The sequence below is a fragment of the Aptenodytes patagonicus genome, chromosome 5 (assembly GCF_965638725.1).
Source record: "Aptenodytes patagonicus chromosome 5, bAptPat1.pri.cur, whole genome shotgun sequence".
Classification (NCBI taxonomy): Eukaryota; Metazoa; Chordata; class Aves; order Sphenisciformes; family Spheniscidae; genus Aptenodytes; species Aptenodytes patagonicus.
The window spans coordinates 17,156,058-17,174,584 of record NC_134953.1 but is presented as its reverse complement, the minus strand read 5'-3'; the positions used below and the strand labels follow the sequence as shown (position 1 = coordinate 17,174,584).

At 37.8% G+C, this 18,527-nt stretch overlaps 1 protein-coding gene across 2 annotated transcripts in view; it reads left to right on the top strand.

The window, feature by feature from the left end:
• LCOR (ligand dependent nuclear receptor corepressor) overlaps positions 1-18,527 on the top strand; it is a 62,212-nt gene that overhangs the window by 33,744 nt on the left and 9,941 nt on the right. For both annotated transcript variants that reach the window (XM_076338874.1, XM_076338875.1), the window contains exons 4-6: positions 8,023-8,155; positions 12,813-13,100; positions 15,960-16,053. In XM_076338874.1, the coding sequence (XP_076194989.1) occupies positions 8,023-8,155; positions 12,813-13,100; positions 15,960-16,053 (515 nt within the window). The remainder of the gene's footprint in view (positions 1-8,022; positions 8,156-12,812; positions 13,101-15,959; positions 16,054-18,527) is intronic.

The following is an 18,527-nucleotide window of genomic DNA, read 5'->3' as shown; positions in this document are numbered from 1 at the left end:
GTAGTCAAAAATACCTGTTTAAACCGTTTTTCTTACAGCTGATTGATAAACAGGGACAGCAAAGAGAGGTTTGTATATATGCTTGTTTGCTGCATGGCCAGGGATCACTACCTGTTTGAGGGAGTGGGGAAGGAGGGTGAACCAGTTCCATTCAAATCAGACTTGTGACTTCTCTGTTAATCCTGGTGATTCTCCTCACGCTTGGCACGGGGCTTCTTTGGACTATGTAGGATTTTTTTAGGGTTTGGGTTTGGTTTTTTCTTTTTTTTCCTCCCTGCTCCCCAACCTCTATATCAATTCTGTTGGGTTTGGGTTTTTTGGGGTGTTTTGGTTTGGGTTTTTTTGTTTTGTTTTTGAGGGAAGAATATGGCTCCTTTTAGATCTAGTGAGTTCTTGTATGTCAGCTGAGAGAGATGGCAGGGTGGTAGTGCTTCCTTTCCTCTGTGGGTATGCCAAATTTCTACACCGCTGGCAGTTGCTGATGTCATTAGCTTTGATACAGAGTTAAATGTGACTTTCTTGCAGGAGCCTTCAAACAGTATGGATTTAACAACATCATAATTTGAATTAAAACATCAGAGAATTAATTGTTAAAAAAAAGTTTGTAACTTCATTTGGTATTTAGCCAAATGATGGACAATCTTCAGCAGATGGACTGAACTAAATTAGAAATGGTACTAGTTTATTTGAAATCTCTTCCATTCAACATCTATAGTGATATCTTTAACTCCCCTTCTTTTTAGGGAGTTGCAGGCTCAGTCTTCTGTAGCTACTAAAACTTGTCTGTTCCTGTACATAAAGCAGTAGCAGTTGTGCTTTCTGTGCCACATCCTCTATTCTGCTTTTTTTTTATTGTCGATGTGCATCCTCTTACCTTTTTAGGAAAAGAACGGGGCAGGATGGGATGATTTGGGTTTGTGCTTGTACAGTAGTGAGTTACAGAATTAAAAGCTGTGTAATTGATGTTGTAGCTGGGAACAAGATAGCCACAAACCACATATTACAACAGTGTGTGGCTGTGGCTGTGGCTGGCCTTTTTTCCAATGAGTACATCTTTACCAATACCCCCTTTTGGATTAGAGGAATAATTAATCAGTGTACTTGATTTTCACCTTTGAGTGACCTGTAGGTACCTGGTCTGACAAGTTCAAAACCAATAAAAATCTTGAGGGTTTTCTTCTGGATTTCATTTGCCCGTAAGAATTACCTGTAACTTAGGAGATCAGTGGTTGTGCTTAAGGAGAATTGAGTTCTGGACTGCAGGATGAGAATTGGAGGCCGAGATTAGTTTATTGGCAGAGCTGTTTAAGGGAAAAAACCTACACTTGCTCTCCCATCCATTTCAGTGATGTTGGTTCTTGCTTTTACAAGCAATCAGATTCAATTACATGCATTCTTCAAAGGATGGAGAACCATCTGCTGAAGTATTCTGAAAAGATTAATTTATTTGTAGCAGTAGTTCTACTTGCAAATGCCGAGCAAATGCATGGATTTTTTGGCAGTCAAAATACAAAACAGTTTTTGATAGAGAAATGGACTTAAGGGCCTTCATTTGAAAGGGATAATAAAATACAGACAAAGTAGGGAGCTAAAATATTCCCAGACGTTTTTTCCCAAATCCAAAGGGTTATGTGCAATAATGTAAAGCTTTTAGAAATTGGAATTTTTTTTTCCCCATCATATAATGCAGAATTACACAATTGTTTCAGTGTGGTATGATCAGAGAGAATAACAAGTTACCTAAGGATCTGCTATCAGGTTATTAACACAGGTGCCTGCGTGCAGAAATGCATGGGTACATTGATGGGCATGAAAGACAAAAAAGACAAATTTAGCAGCCCTAACTGCCTCCTCATAGTGAGAGGAAGTAGATCGGGTTCTGTGGGACCAAACCCGGTGAGTTCTCATGTGGATAATCTGAAAATGTGGTAATTACCAATTCCTTGTGGGCTTTATCTTTCACAGGGAAGATTTAAGATAGTATAGTTTGCAAGGTGGTTGGTGGGTTTTTTGTTGTTTGGTTTTTTGGTTTGTTGTTTTTTTCTTTTAATGAAGCTTTTCCTTCTAAAAGGTTGTGGTACAGAGAAGACCCATCAATTCAGACAAATTGAATTTTAAGTGTACTTGACTTATCTCTTTTTAATTATCGCTCTTAATTTTTCAGTGTGGCTTGTTAAATAAACTGACAGAGCTATCATTACAGAAGAAATCTGTGGCTCCATGTAGAATGTTTGTATCAAATGAGGTAGCCCGTACTGTCATTTGCTCATAGTTGGAGCTTAAGCCTAGTTTAATATTTATTTTTTAAAAAAAGATGCAGATAGATAAGGTCAGAAGAAAGCACTAGTAATAAGAGGGGAAATTGGAAAAAGAATCCTTAAAGAGGATTCAGTTGAGTATATTCATTGGAAAAGAAAACACTATTGTCTAAAGCTACATAAAGCAATTCATATGTATTTAAAAAAAAGGGGGGGGGACATGACTAATCTCATTAGTTGGTGAGAGCAGAACAAGAAGGATAATACTGCTAAGCATATTAACTATTTTGTAGATATATTTAAGCTACGAAAATAGCAAGAGAGAAAATGACTTCTAGGAGCATACTCTGGAGTTTCATGCTGTTGATGGCAGAAGGTTGAGTCTGGTCTTCAAAGTACCATGAAATACCTGGGCTTCAGTGTAAGGACCTCTAACGATTCTTTCAGTTGTGAAGAAGTGTGGTAGGGTACAGCATGTGAAGGAGTAATTTTAAAATTCAAAGTTACTCTGATATGATTTGGATATTTTTAAAAGCTTGTAAGTAATTGCTTTACACAAACATCTAAAAGGTAATACCACGCCATTACTTGATTATGATTAGTCATAATAACAACCTCTGAATCTGGTGTCCTTTCACTGTGGAGGAACATAAACAATAAGAAATAAATTGTGGTAAGTGTCTGAATAATTCTGAAGAGAAGCTACTGCTATCATTTAAAGTGTTAACTCGTGAAATAATTGAAGATGGCAAAGGAAATACATGAAAATGAGTTGAAGTTGTGGAACTTTTATGATCTTTGATGGCTTTAGAATGTGTTTAAACTGTGTACGGAGATCCTAAGTGTGCTGGAAGGTGCTCTAAAACATTTTTAATGGATTTCATCACTCTAAAAAATTCAAGCATTTAGACTGTCAATTTTGTATTGGGTGGCTTTAAAATAATTTGATATGGAGGCTAAAACCTGAAGAGGCTGTTTGTGATAATCTCCAGCTGTGTTTAGTAGTAATGTGGGATTACAGTTTTGCTTGTGCATAAATGTGAATGTAAGCATATTGTATTTCCACTGTTTTCTTTTCTCTCCCCCTACTATAGGTAGTAAATGATATTCAGTAGTTATGGATCAGTCAAGTTAAATTTGTTTTGAATTTGATAAATCTGACATCAGTCATCTTAATAAGGAAATATTACGGTTTCTTACTATGGAAGTATGTATGTTCAGTAAGTGAGGGACGTCTTAAAACTAATTAAACTATTTGAATTTTTAGTTGATGCCAAGCTGGGAACAGTTCTAAGTGCTTTAAAGAGCATACTCAGAATTGAAAATTACCTCGATAAATGTGAGAAAGAGGACAGACAGACTTGTTTTGTCAAGTCACAAGTTACAGATGTCTGAAAAGTGATAGCATTGTAAAAGTAGTAAACTGTTTTGGGGGCTATATCAAGAGAGGCGTTTGTCTTAATACCTGGAGAGGAAATTTCTTCTCTTACCTAAATGCTGGTGAAGCCTCAGCTGGGTATAGCATTTTAAGAGAGACATAAACACACTGAATAGCATTGCAGTGAAAGCAACAAGAATGACTTGGTCTTGAAGGGAGAAGGAAAGAAGACAAGTCTCTGGTGCCCTTAAGGCTTGTCTACAGGAAATAGTAGATTATTCTCCTTTGCACTGGCTAAGAGTTAAAAAGACTGTACAGTCTTAAGAAAAATGAAGTGTTGGAGAAGAGAACCTAGGGATGCTGAAACATTTCTTTCTTACTCACTGTTCCTGATCTTGCCTTGGGGTGGGGTGGGAGGCTGGATTGTATCCCTAGGGTCCATGGGTCGGCCGGTCAGCCACAGGTGGTCTGTGGGAAGCTTCCCTCTGTTTTTTTTTTTTCACAAAGATGGATAGGAATTATCTGACACTATTCTAGCTTCTGGGCACTTTCCGCTCCACCTGCTTGCGGCCTGTGGCTTAAACATGAAGCTGCTGTTGCCATATCTATACAAAAACAGCCTGCATCATACCTTTCTCTTCATGCCAGAGGTTTAGCATTTAGGAAATGTTGATACAGCAGTTCTACAAGGAGGGTCTCAATGATGATCCAGTACTAGTGCTGACGAGGCCCGGCTGTCCAGGATTCAGTGGTCTCTCAAGGTCATGCATTGACCTTGCATTTTGAAAACCTGAGCTCTGTATTTCTAAGGCTCTTTGACTTAATTATATAGTTATGCTCTATATCTTAACATAAAAAAGAGCTTTAGCCCTTTGGGAGCATGTGCAAACCACTCCAAGTATCTTTTCCTGAAGCATTATTGTTCAATATAGTGGTACTGCAAGTTCACTGATGGGATTCCAGGGATGCTCTGGGGCATGGTTCCCGCCTGAAGAGAAGCACAAAGAGAATAGAATGAATGCTGTGTTATAAATAATATGTAAAAGTAACTGGCTGGGGTTTTTTCCAGGGTATTTGTAACCAATGACAATGCTATCTAAATATTAATAGGTTTTTCTTCTTCCTACTACCTGTGTGTTGGTACTGAAAACTTTGATGTGATTCAGGACTGTAGAGTGGGAGGATAAGACTGAAGATAGTCGATCCAAATAATGGTTATTGGGAAGAAATGGTGGAAAACATAAAAAACAAACAAACAAAAAACCCCAAACCACCCAAAAAACCCACACAACACCAAAATCCAGAAAACCAAACACACACCCCCAAACCAGACAAACCCCCCCCCTTTTGGAAGTTGAGTTTGAATAGCAATCACAACCAAATATTTACTGTGGAAACTTGAAGTTTCCTTCTAAGGGTGAACCAGCTGCAAAGACTGCTGGAATAATTGTGACACAATTGACAAGAAAATAATTTAAAAATGCAATAAACAGTAATCTCTCCAGTATATTTTGTCTCGTAGTCAATGCTGTACTGCAGATGCCGGAAAATAGCTGAAGATTTTTTTTTTTTTCCTATGCACAAGGTTAAATCTGACTCTTTTATATAACTGTATTCTTTACGTTTTGATGTCTTAGCATGGACATTGGTAAAAACCATACATGTAAAGAGATGCATGCTCCTTAGTTTGAGGGGTAAGAACTAAGCACTGCCATTGCCTTGGTATTCCCCTCTTCTGAATGCAGATCAAATGATCCTTTATTCAGCCATTCACCAGTGTAAGCTACTTACAATTTTTTTTTCTGGCTGATCCCTTTTTCGTCATTCCTTCTCTGTGTAGAAAATGTACAGCTTTAGTTAGCCTAGGTAGATTAAATTGTACTCTTTATACATTACCTTTATATGAGTAATGTAAAGTACACTTGTTTATGGTGAGGCATGCTGCCGCTGAACTCAGTTTCCACCGAGTTGCTAGGCTAGTACTTACTATGTATTATCTCAGTTGCAAAAAGTACTAGGAAGATTTGAAATGCATTGTGTTGGCCAAGGGTTATTTTTATTTTAGGCCTCTTCCAGAGCTATAGTCTGTCAAAGGGCAGAGTATCGGATCAAGTTGAAGGGGTAATTATTTCCTTCAATTCTCAATTCTCTGTTTGTCCTTTGAATTAAAAAAGTTTTTTGCAGTGGCTTGTGGGACTTTAGCTAGAGGATGCTAATTAACTAATGGATCTTATCTAGCTAAATCTCTGTGCATCAGTTTGCAGGGATTCCTTTTAATTTAAAACTTAAAGGAGTTTGTCTGTAAATGCTTTTAGATGCTCCAGTGATTGTTCCAACACTTCTGTATGCCTAGATTACTTCTGTTATTAGCTAATTTGCACAAATGTCTGCTTTTTACACAAACTGATAAGCTGAGTTTACAATTATCCTGATAATGCCTAAAAGATAATGGAGTTTGACTCAGAATGGCTGTCAATAACTAGGACAGATCCTGCATTAAACTTCGTCAGATGCAGAAACACAGTTTCAAAAAGAGGATGCAAGTATGTTCTGTGAAGTCTCACCTGAAGAGTAACTCTCATAAAAATATTTGGTTTATTGTCCACAAATATTTTTATTGTGAAATCCTGTACAGATACTTCACATATTTTAAGTATCAGAATGGTACAACTGCATTTTCAGTGTGTTCATAAAGTGCCAGTGAACCGCGGGAGCACTACTACTGGTTACTGGTGCAGGAGTACCTGGCACAGAGGTGAACGCTTTTATTATAGTTAACCCATCAGTTCAAATTCGTATTCTTAAAAGACTATCTCAAAAGCGCTAATCTTTCCTCTGAGAGCCAGCAGGTTTGAGAGCAAGCCTGGAATCTCTCTGGTATGGAAAAAAGGGTCAGTCACTCTGTGAGGTCTTTAATTCTGCAGACTCTTACCTTCACAGCAAACGTGTTGCTTTACCCACCTGTCACCTCTGTCATCGCATGCTCCTCATCTTTTTATTTAGCATAAAATACTGTTTTGTCTCTATACCCTGTCTGAGATGGTATCTCCCTTTACTTTTGATAGAGATGGTATCTCCCTTTACTTTTGATAGAGATGGTATCTCCCTTTACTTTTGATAGAGAACTTTTGGAAGCTGTTGAATTACAAATCTGAGGTGAGAGCCCATGTTGTTCAGGCCAGAGTCCAAAGCATTTCATATTATTACCCTTTGCACGTAGTTCATGTGACTGCTGTGTTTGTTAATTTACTATGGGCTGGTTATGTAACCCTGCTTCATTACACCTCTTGAAGTTGAGACGGCACAAACTTAAGAATGGCTTCTTCTTTTCATTTATTGTGAATTATAAATGAATTGCCAGTTCTTTCCTTCCCTTCTAGTCCCATGAGGATGTGAACCTGAAATCGACGTGTACAGTAGAGGCCAAAAACCCAGATGTAGCCTAGATATTATGGTAACGGATACTTTGTAAAGGTTAACAAAACAAAACACTCCCTAACCCCAGAGAGTGATTGTGTATGCATTCCTGCAGTAGGTAAATACAGGTAACTTTAATATAGCTTAAAATGAAAGTGGAGGGAGAGGGCCAGGAGAGAGATTGTTCTCCTAAGCAGGGGCAAGGCATTAAACTGAAGGAAATGAGAAAAGGGGGATGTGTTTGGGGGGGGGGGGGGCGGGTGTGGTGTTGTGTGTGGAATCCAAGCATTTAGATTTCATATTTTTGTAACCATTGTCTTCTAGTTTCTTGAGTTGTATTTAAAATTAGTAATTTATCTTGGCATCTCACACAATTTAATTATCCTAGTTAAAACACTTGTTTTGAAATATTCTTGAGATAACTCAGTTGCTTCCGGTTGCAAGAGATAGAATGAATTTGAATTCATTGCGGGTGTTATAAGCAGCTAACTTAAGTTTATTTCACTTAAAAGCAGCTACTACTGAGCCTTTTCACAAAAGGACCTGTTGGTTGCTAATGCTTGGTCATTTATTGCTCAGTTTGCATGAACGCTCTGTAGAGTAAGGAGAACTTTCTGTGTTTTGCCTTCAACAGTTATTTCTTGGAACTAAAAGTAATAGCCAAAGAACAAGTGCTAGATATGAGATTTGCAGCCAAATGTTGTAAAATATCTAAATCTTCTTCTTTACAGTGGGCTCTTATTTCCCATGATGTTATCAAATCTTACAGGCTTCTGCTGCATTTACAACAAGAAAACAGGACAAAGTACAATGTTCTGGAGCAGTCAAAAATCAAGTTGTGATTTCAAAAGATTCAACTCTTTGCTGAGTACCTAACAAAGTTTTGAATTTAGTAAAGTATTTAATGACTAAGGAACTTTATTCATTTTGGAGTCAGGAATATCTTACAAATATTAAATATCTTTGCAGGAACACTTAGTCAGTCTGGATGAGCCAGCCTCGGAAGCTGGACAAGAAGCTCTGCTTAGACAAGAGCAAGCAAAAATCATTCGTTTTGAAAGGCAAGCGGAAGAGTTCCTCAATGCAGTCTTTTACAGAAAAGGTTGGTTTTAATGGGGGGGGGGAAATGGTATCTCTCGCTGGTCTTTTTGCATGCAATGCAGGTATCCAAGATCTGACGTTCAAGTTGTCATTGTATGTTCAGTATTTTTCAGTTGTCTTCTTTTTATATATATATATAGATATATATCTATATCTATATAGATATATATCTATATCTCAAGAGTAAGAATTGACTCTTAAATAATGTAGCAATACAACAGTGTTGGCTTGGGACAGAGGAAGGAGAGTATAACACATTTAAACCCTAAAACAAATCTCTTCATGAGAACACTGGTGTTTTGCACTTATGGAGGAATGACTCAGTTCTTACCCAGCAGAACTGCTCCCCTGAAACCAATGTTTAGGTGGGTGGGCTGTTTGGAAGAAGGGGCAAGTGGTGGTGGTTGTAATAGGTGGGTGATTTTGTTTGTTTTAATTTTAATGGGATGTGTACTAATGCAGTTTTTCTTAAAGGTCAGCAGTCTTCTCACTATGGTCTGTAGTGATTACCCACCCCCAGCAATCCACAGTATAAAATATTGTTGGAATAATGCTAAGAGGGATATATGGTGAATTCAAAATGTGATCAGCAAAAGAATTGGAAAATCAGTACTGTAGAATGTGCTGAGAACAATAACAGTAGCTCAATGCTAGAAAATCCTCTAAACCTCTTCTGGAGAGTTATGTCAGTTAAATGTGCTCTTAGGAAGGCACAAAACTCATTTCACTGTTTTCTACCAATCTGAGAAACGGGAATCCAGAGGTTGCTTCCAAATGCATCCTGAATGAAAGTACATTGTACTTATCAGCCTAACCCATGTGCGAGAAAATCTGCCAAATCAGTAATTCCAACCTGTCTGCTGGGGGACAATGCGAGGCTTCAGTTTAACAAATTAGAAATTGCTGTAGCCAGTCCTCAGCCCTTCCTCCCAGTGACCAAAATATTTAAAGGTGTTTTAAGTAGATAACAGTATCTTAGCCTTTCTTTTATGACTCAAATGAATAAATACAAACTATACATTATGATATATTGCATAAAGTATAGATGCATGTAGGATGGTAGGAAGGATAGTTATTGCATTACTACTGATAGTTCAGATGCTTTTATTCCAAGTCTTCCTTTTCAGTGGTTTTGTGGTTTGTTTTGTTTTTTTTTTTTTCTTTTAAGGTTAATGTTTCCTTTTGCTTTTAAATTTATCCCATCTCTTTTAAATCCAGAAGGGATTGAAGAAAACAAAAATTTAGAGAAAATATACTTTTTTCCATATTGCTTTTCTGGTGAGAGAAAAAAATGCGCTTCCATCACTTCCAAATTGTTTGTTAAAGACTTCATCCCTTTAACATTGAGCTTAAATTTTTAGGTATGACCTGTATGGGTGTCTTATTAGAAATGCATACTTTCCTAATTGTTGGAAAACTATTGGCAGATATTGCAGTTTGGTAATGAGGGATTTAACGCTGTCCACGGTCAGATAGACAGAATGAAGATAATGAAATCACTTCAGATGTCTAAGAATCTTTGAGATTTTTTTTTTTAATATATTCTTGCTTTCCTTCCTCTGGCAAAGCTGTGCTTGGTGCAAGAGTAATAAGGGAGGGGAAGAAGCCTGGTAGGAAGTCAGTTCTGAATTCTTAATGCATCATTGTCAAGCTTGGCTGTATTTAGATTGCTTGGAAGGTTATTCTAACTCATGCCACTGCCATAAGATCCCCAGGCACTGTCATACCAAAGAGGACACAAAGAATGGCACAACTCTGACGCTCCTACGTTGCTCAGAGATGCTGGGCTCTCCTGGCTTCATGCCAGTGATTTGTTCTTTTTTTCTTTCCATCTTCACTGCCAGTAACATTTGAGACTGGTATTTTGTAGCCCAGGCAGATCAGAGAAAATGCAGATGTTCTGTGAACAGATGCCTGTTGCATGTCAAGGACGTGCACTCATGTACTTAACATACACAGGTAATTAGCAAGATCAGCAAACTTTCTGAACAGGTTTACTGTCCATTAGTCTTACATACTTTCTCTCTGCTTTGTGCCTGTGGCACTCTGACTCAGTAATGCTTCTTTCAAATATTCATACTTTCCAGTGAAAGCAGACAGCAGTACCTGGTTGTCTGTCACCTTTACCTTGTGGCAGGATAGGACCTTCTTTTGATGGTGTAATGAAATCATACCCTTTTTTGTTTGATACTGCCCTTCTAAGATTTCAGTATAGATAAAATACACAAAAGCTATTAAGCTTTTAAAGCTCAGAGGTACTGCATTAGACTATTTATAGCTGATAAATATTTGCTGTATTTTTCTTCTCTGATAATTTCTTGGTTTAGTTAATTTTAGTTTATTTGTCTTCAAAAAACCTAGACACTTGGAGTCAAAATAAACATCTGGTTGATTTCAAGTGATGCTGCAGAGGCACCAGCAAATATTTTCCACTCGCTTTTGAACAGCTTTAATCCTTAGCATTCAGGCTTTATATTAAGCAAGCAGCCTTTAATGTGCTAGGTAACTACCTTCTGCTTGAAAATTGAGTTTTGTGTCCTGAATTAGTGAGTTTATCTTGAGCAGCACTAGAAAGATCCCAGTAGTCACTCTGTGCTGATTCTTTGAAGTTGCAGATTACAAAGATGCATGTCTGTAGGCATATGTAATATGTTCTCCCTGAATTTGGAAATATGTTCAGCTGTAAGGATTACTGAATTGTACATATGAACATGGGTGCACAGTAAAGGCATGATTCTTCTTCAGAAAACATAAGTGCCATAGAGCTCTGCGTTCCTGCCAGCCCCGCTTGTGTATGCTACAAGCACGTGTTGAATAGTTGGTATCAGTGTGATCATGCCATCAGTTTGTGCCCTTCTGGGCTTTCCTAGAGCCTTTCATATGTCCTTCAGCAGGTTTTAGTAGAGAGGTTAGAAAATGGAAGAAACGTCACCATAGCAGAATAAAGCCTCCACGCTTCTCCAGGCTTGTGTCCTTGTGGACCATTTGGGAAGAAAGTGAGAATATAGATGTACCTAAATTTAAGTTTGGCTCATCTCTTGGTGGCTTCTTAAAACTCTAGTGTCTCATCCTTAACAACAATAAAAACATCCTGTAGATTTTACAAGAAAATGATTACTTATTTACATAAACATCTTGAAAGTTTACAGCTATTATACCCCTATAAGAATATACATGGTGACTGTATAAGGTCTTAGATTTAGAAAGCTGTGCTTAACAGGAAGGAATTTGGCCTTGGTAAGTATTTAAAGCTCAGTATGGCTTTTCATCAAGAAACACAGTAGCTGCTTACTGCTGCTCTCTGGTTTGTGGGCAACTCCGTGCTCAAACCTTCATGTCAGTCATCCTTTACAGGTACACTGAAGCTGGTTTGTTGGATTGATGCACTTTTGTCAAAAATGGTGGCAAAAGGCAAATCTACCGCTGAAATGTCCCACAGAAGATTTTGCTAATGCTTCTAATAGTTCAATCTCAATAGATTACCTTTCAACCTGGGCAATTTTTTTTAAAGAGGAAGTAAACACTTTTCTATTGTTCCGTTTTGAGAGCTGCTTTTAAAGATCTGTTCGGTCTTCTGCTGCACAATTTTCTCTGAATGTTTCTTCAGAAATAGAAAATCAAACCTTTTGAGCCATTTCTGGAGTTGTTGTGTGGTTGTGGTGTGTTGTTTTGTTTGGTTTTTTTTTTTTTGTGGGGGGGTTGGTTTGGTTTTTTGTGTTTCTTTTCTTTTTTCTTTTTTTGTTTTTCTAAAAAAAAAAAACAAACTGATTTGGCCAGAGAACACAGTCAGTGTTTGAGGTGAAGTGGCAGGACTTAGCTTCTGTGATTTAGGAGTTACAGATTTGCTTTCACATCATGAATTACTACTGGTCTAAAATAGTGATTTCTGCCAATATATTTTTGGGTTGCCCACATCCTCAAATACCTTTGTATTTATACACTATTTCATATAAATAAATTGGAATGTCTACCTGTTCCATTTCACATTTCTTACTAATAGATTTAGCAGCTCTTCCAGAAATAGAATTACTTTTCATGTGACGCATCTTGGTTTTTTGTACATGTGAAAATTCTTTGGGTAATCCCTGATGCTGCATTGATGATAATGACAGAAATGTCAAAAGGAATAGATAGAATGGGATGGAAGACACTTGAACGTTTGATCTTCATGTGAATTATTTTGAAGAATCAGAACTATAGGGCTTTATTTCTCAGTAAACTTGCAGGGGACTGCTGCAACTTTATTCTCATTTCTCCCCTTCTGTAGCTGCAGGTAAGTTACTCAATTCTTCCACTGAGTAACCTGTTCAATTTTTTTGGAATGAGCTTTAATACTTGGTATTTTTTTCATGGGTCTGGCTCTCCTTTCCATTTCCACACCTCTTAAAGGTCTGGTCGAATATATCTATATTTGAAAGCAAAAGATGAGATTGCATATTTCTTTTAGGAAACTGTTATTTTGGTAAGGTTATACCAGAATTAGCAATGGTTCTTGTTCCGGTATGCTAAGACTAAAGTACGTTTTCTGCAGAAACTATTTCTCTTTGGCTTTCATTTTTTTTCCCTAGATTTTTTTTTTTTTAATTAAACAATGACTTAATATAAAAGCTGTTTTACTTAAAGTGCTTCCTTAAAAAAAAAATCTCTAATATTTACAGACAGTCCTAGGGTCTCTGACCCCAATATTCCCCTAGTGGCCCGTGAGATCATGCAGCGAATGATCCGACAGTTTGCTGCTGAATATACCTCAAAAAATAGCTCTACTCAGGACTCCAGCCAGCCCAATAGCACAAAGAACCAAAGCCTGCTGAAAGCATCTCTGGTCGCCTCCTCTCCCACGGCTGCAACTGCTCAGAACCCTGTGCTCAGCAAACTTCTCATGGCTGACCAAGACTCACCTCTGGACCTTACTGTCAGAAAGTCTCAGTCAGAACCTAGTGAACAAGGTAGGACTCTTACCAGTGTCTTGCATCCTACAGCAATCCATTAATGGCATTCTTGTTGCAAAACCAGACAATTAGAAGTTTGCCCTTTTACATAAAATGTAAAGTGGAAAAGCGGTAGATGTTTTTATAGTAAAATAATGACTAGCTAGATGTGGCTGGGAGAGAAGAGACTTTTTGAAAGAATGTAGGCCCATAGACATGAGTGATTTTCCTGAGGAAGGGCAAAGGGGATGGACATGCTCCAAACTCTGGGAACAAGTGTGCTGTTCCTGCTGGAAGCGGCAAGAAACAATCTGCCAAAATAGACTGTACGCTTGCTGATAAGACAAGTTCATGTGGTCATGAAAACCATAATGTTGTCTCCTTTCTGAAGATCAGTAAGCAGTCTGACTGAAGGACTGATTTATGTTCTTTCTGGTCACAGTGTGAAAACAGTATCTTGTAAAAGTCTGTGAGAAATTTCTTTGTGAAGGCTGCAAAAATTATACCCATGAACTGTACAAAACTTCCAGGCTTGTGCATTTGGAAGAAATGTCTCTCTTCTACCTTAAAAATAGACTTGTTCTGCAGAGCACAGATTGAATAACTTGTAACAGTGTTGCAGAGCTTGTTTTAATTTGAAAACCTTGTTTTCCATCAAGAATGTTTTTTAACAAGCAAATTCTGTGAGTGATTATAGTATGTGAATGTTTTCTTTTTTTTTTCCTGAAACTGTTGAATAGAGGTTATCATAAGTGTATCCTACTGATAGGATTAAAATTAGCCCCTTTACCCTTCTTTAGAAGTGTGTTAGCGTCTGAAATCATTCTATCAAATACAAAGTAGGCTGTCCATCCTCAAGTAGAAAAGGTGCCTTTAAAAAAAAAAAAAAAAAGCCTTTTGCTAGCTAGTACAGAATTGTAGGTATCCCTTTATTCTTTGAACTTACATTTATGAAGCCTTCTGTAAAAACGTTAATTTTATGTGTCCGACAATATGCACCTTGGGCATCTGGACACTTACTGCACTTAGAGCACTTACTGAAAGTTGTCACCACACTTCAGTTACAAAACTGCGGTGAAAGGTTGTATGGTGTCTTTCTTGAAGTGAGGACCTGTACGTTTATCTGGTAGGCATTTGTTTCTAGCTAATTTTATTATAAATGCATTTCACGAGTGTCTTTTGCATATATGTTTATAAATGTTCTCATTGTGAAGCTTTTCACTGAAAGAGAGAGGGAGAGAATCAGTTTTGCTTCTGTTTTTTTTTAATTAGAGGATTGTATGATGAAGAAGAAAGCAAGTACATGAACTGTTCTTTAGCTACCATGTGATGAAAAAGCTGTAAGATAATTTATAATGTTCATAACACTTGTTATGGAATTAGAACATGTGCATATTAACTTATACAGTAATCTGTTTGCTGATGTAATTATTTTTTTTCCAATTTACATTTAATGTAATTGGGAAGAGGTTTTGCCAAACTTGTTAATGAGAGGTTTGAGAGGCTGTCATGAAAGGCTGCTAGTGTGGTGCTTTTTGTTATATTTCTGTTCTAGCGGATTGAGGGGAACCCAGCTAGTTTGTAAACTTCTCCATGGGGTATGAGGCTGGTTCTGCTTGCCCTTGGAGACTTCTAGGTCATAATGACTCTTCTGACTGAGGAAGTGTGGATGCAAGTGCCTTTGGCAGCAGCCTGTGCTGTTTAGTATAGCCTCTTGAAAAGAAGGTGCTACTTGATCCAGTCTCTGTATCTTGTGGCTGCATAAGTATTGTTCAAAAGGAAGATTGAATTGTCTGCTTGCTTAAGTTTGGGTTATGGTGTGTTCCCAAATGCAGTGGGTGGAACAGCTTTCCCTGAGTTAATTCTAGTTCACTGTTCATCATGTTTTTTCTCCATGTCAAATGAGAACTTTAAGCAATCTGAAAACATTGTTCTTGTGTTGGGTGGTATTTACTTGAGTAGATGGAATGAGCGAGAAGCTCTGAAACATCTCTAGTTTACCTTGCCAACAGGTTTCATTTATCTTTGCCTCATAAATTCCTTGTTTCAAAGTTTCCAGGAATTTCAGCTGGCTGTGCTGCTTCTATGACTATGTTGCCCTTATTAAAATGACCAGAATTTCAAGTTGTTTCAGTGCAGTGGGAGCAAGGCTTTTCTAGCAAAAAGCGCTTCCTTTTCTGTTGCCTAGAAATACAGAGTTTACGTAAGGGCTTGCAGAGGAGCATGGGTGAGCGTGAGGAGGTGCCATTAGTGTGAATGGAAGAAGCAGTCTAGCAGGAAAAACAATTTGGTCTATGGAAGAAGAGAGGGAGTAAAATGGCACAATACAGAGGGGAAAGGCAGCAGCTCTGCCAGTAGGGACCCATCGGAGACATGGAAAAAAAGGATGAAGCTAGCTGCCAGGTGAGGAGGAGTCTCACATTTATGTGTGTGTATTCATTTGAAAGTGAGTTTCCAATGTGAAATTCTCAATGAATTTTCCTATGGAGATGTGGATCAAAAAAATTTCAAATACTGGCTTAAAGCCCCCCAGATCTTAGAAACTTGAAGAATGTCTCATTTTTAGGGCTGATGAGGGTTAGTTATGCGATAGGCTGTGTTGTATCCTGAACTGTCATTTGTAGGTCATCTTTTATTCTCTGGCCCTTGTAATAGATGTGCTTTTAATTTTGCCAAATTTTGTTGTGAATTCTGAGGACTATGTTGAAGTCACTTGTAAGCCAAATTACAAACAAATCCAAGCCTTAGTTTGTTTAAAATAAAATAGAAAATGCTGTGTGCTAAGTATGACTTTAGTCCAAAAGCCTTGTTTTGTCAAGGGACAACGTGGCTGCTCCTGTTTCTTCAAACACTGAAGTAATTCTTGTGTCTCTACAGACGGTGTGCTTGATTTATCCACTAAGAAGAGTCCTTGCGCCGGCAGCACCTCTGTGAGTCATTCTCCAGGGTGCTCCAGTACTCCGGGAAATGGGTAAGAGAAAGCAACTTACTATGACCTTTTAAAACTGTTTTTTACTAAAAATGTGTGCTTACCTCCTGTTAATTTTAACTTACTTCTGGTGTTAACCCTTTGGAGTAATGTGTTTTTCATCTTGTACCTTTGGTAAATACCTTCATCCCACCTGCCAAATAAGAGTTGTTGCAAACTGAGACAGGTTTAGCTTGCAGTTAAGAACTCTAATATCTGTTATTTTGGCCAGTTTCGTACTTAGCCAAAGATATTTCCATTACCTGCTTCTTGGGTTCAGTGATAAGTGATGTCCGTGGAGATGCAAGTTCAGTTAAATGTATGAAGAGTCTTAGAGGCTTTGCAATATAATTCAGATTTCATTTCACTTAAGGGAAAGTTAGCTAACAGAAAAGTTTATTTTAGTGGTAGCAATGATTTGGGTGATGAACCTAGCTGAATTAGATTTAAATCACTGCATGCTCTTTGTTAATATTTCCTAGCATAAACCACAACTTAAAAAAAGAAAAGGTGGGGGGGAGTCTGGTAGTTCAGAAAACTTTAAATATGGCTTTTTGGATTTGTGATTGTACTGTAGCACTGAACAAGTTTTTTTGGGTTTTTTTGTTTTTTTAAATATGTGGTGTACTAGTCTTGCCTTAATTAGTTCAAGGTGTGAAAGATTGTTGTATCAACAAAACTTCTTTAAGGTTTCATATTTCTAATGGTCACTTTGCATACGTTTAGAAACCCTTTACTCTTAGCTAGGATTGAGTTAATTGTACTGGAGAGGCTGACTGGGAGTAAGAGGGATTTTGGGTGTTGATGGGAGAATCTTTTCTTGAAGCTGCTGTGAACAAGTAATTCCTTTAGTGAAGTACAGAAACAGTATGTGGTTTAAACTGCCATTTAATTGCTGGGTTTAGCTTTACAATAGACTTTGAAAAACTAGAAATTTTAAACTAACAACCCACCACCACCAATCCCATGTACTGCTAACAACTGATTTAACTTTTTTGCATTTCTCTCTGGAAAAATATTACTGTCTCAGATTTCTTCCTTCAAGATTACTTTTTTCTATTTAATATTTCCATTACTAAAATACTTCAATCCTTGTTTAAAAGTTAGTCTTAATATTTTTTCACAATTCTTTAGCATAAACCTTCCCCACCAGCTCTTCTCTTTCAATGCTGAACAGGTTATTTCCAACTTTATTTTCCTAGGAAGGCAGCAGAAGCCACCGAGGCTGTGTATTGTTTGTTCCCTTGTTTGTGTGTCAAGCGAGGGCCAAAGTCCAACACACAGGGATGACAGGGCCAGCATCTGGCACTGTCCTGATCAGTTCTGTGGGTCCAGAGAGGATGTGGCATACTGGCACCTGTGGTTACTTGTACAGGTGTGTGGTAGATGAGGGTGACTGCAGTCTGTTTAGCATCAGTGAAATCGGGTGTGACCCTCTGTCCTAGTTAGCTGCCAGTATGACCTTTATTTAGGCGTAGAATCACTGGTGCGCATTCTGATGCTGATACATGCTGTAGAAGGGGCAGAGAATGCACATTGCTTGAGAGAGTTCTCTGGAATAGCAAACTTTCATTCACTTCTCTGGATTTTGTTCTGAATCCTTGTTGACTCTTGTTACCCACTTCAACTATGACCTATTGCATCCTGGAGAGAAGCTAGCAGCATATGTATCGAGTACTATGTATATTACATGCCAGGTCCTTTCAGTGGATGTCTTTTTTTCTCTAAAGATTTTTTTTTTTTTTAATCCCAATGTGATGTTAAAAAGAATAATGTAGCTTTTCAGCAGTACGTATCCTATCCTTAAATAACGCTGACTTAGCTAGAGGGCTTTACGCACCAGTATAGTGTCCCAGAGCATTAAAATAGAATTGCTTACTAGTCTTTTCGTTAATCTGTATGTTGAACATGGAAAAGTTTGGGGGTGGATTTTGAAACTAGTGTGACTTAGTTACTACAGGGGCTAAGCAAGCAAAATATTAAAATACACGTGTTTATCTGCAGTAGTAGTACTTTGTGTCATAGAAAGAGCACTTGTGACGAAAGGAAAATGGTAAAAATACATACCCCTTTTTCTGTTATTAACCCTTGATCTGGATGACAGTTGGAACTTAGATCTTTTTTTTTTTTCCTAGCCATGCTATGTATTGAATGAGAATCGGGAACATGTATATATGCAATTAGTTGTTAAGAGAGCAATTTGGTAAGTCTAGTGTAATGCAGTGCTTTCATATTTGGTGCTTAATGAAAGTCAAGCAAATACCTTTAAGGCCTGCTAAGCATTTTTTTTCTTTCCATCCTGAGCAGCAATTCTTCAATATGATGTAAGCGAACATCATCCAAGGTTTCCACCTATGTGTAGATACTGCAGGTGGCAGTCATATTTGCATGTTGAATATGTTGCACTTTGGCTTACTCTTTTATTACTGTACTTGTTTAGTGGTAACGTCACACCAGTAACACAGTTGTGTGTAGAT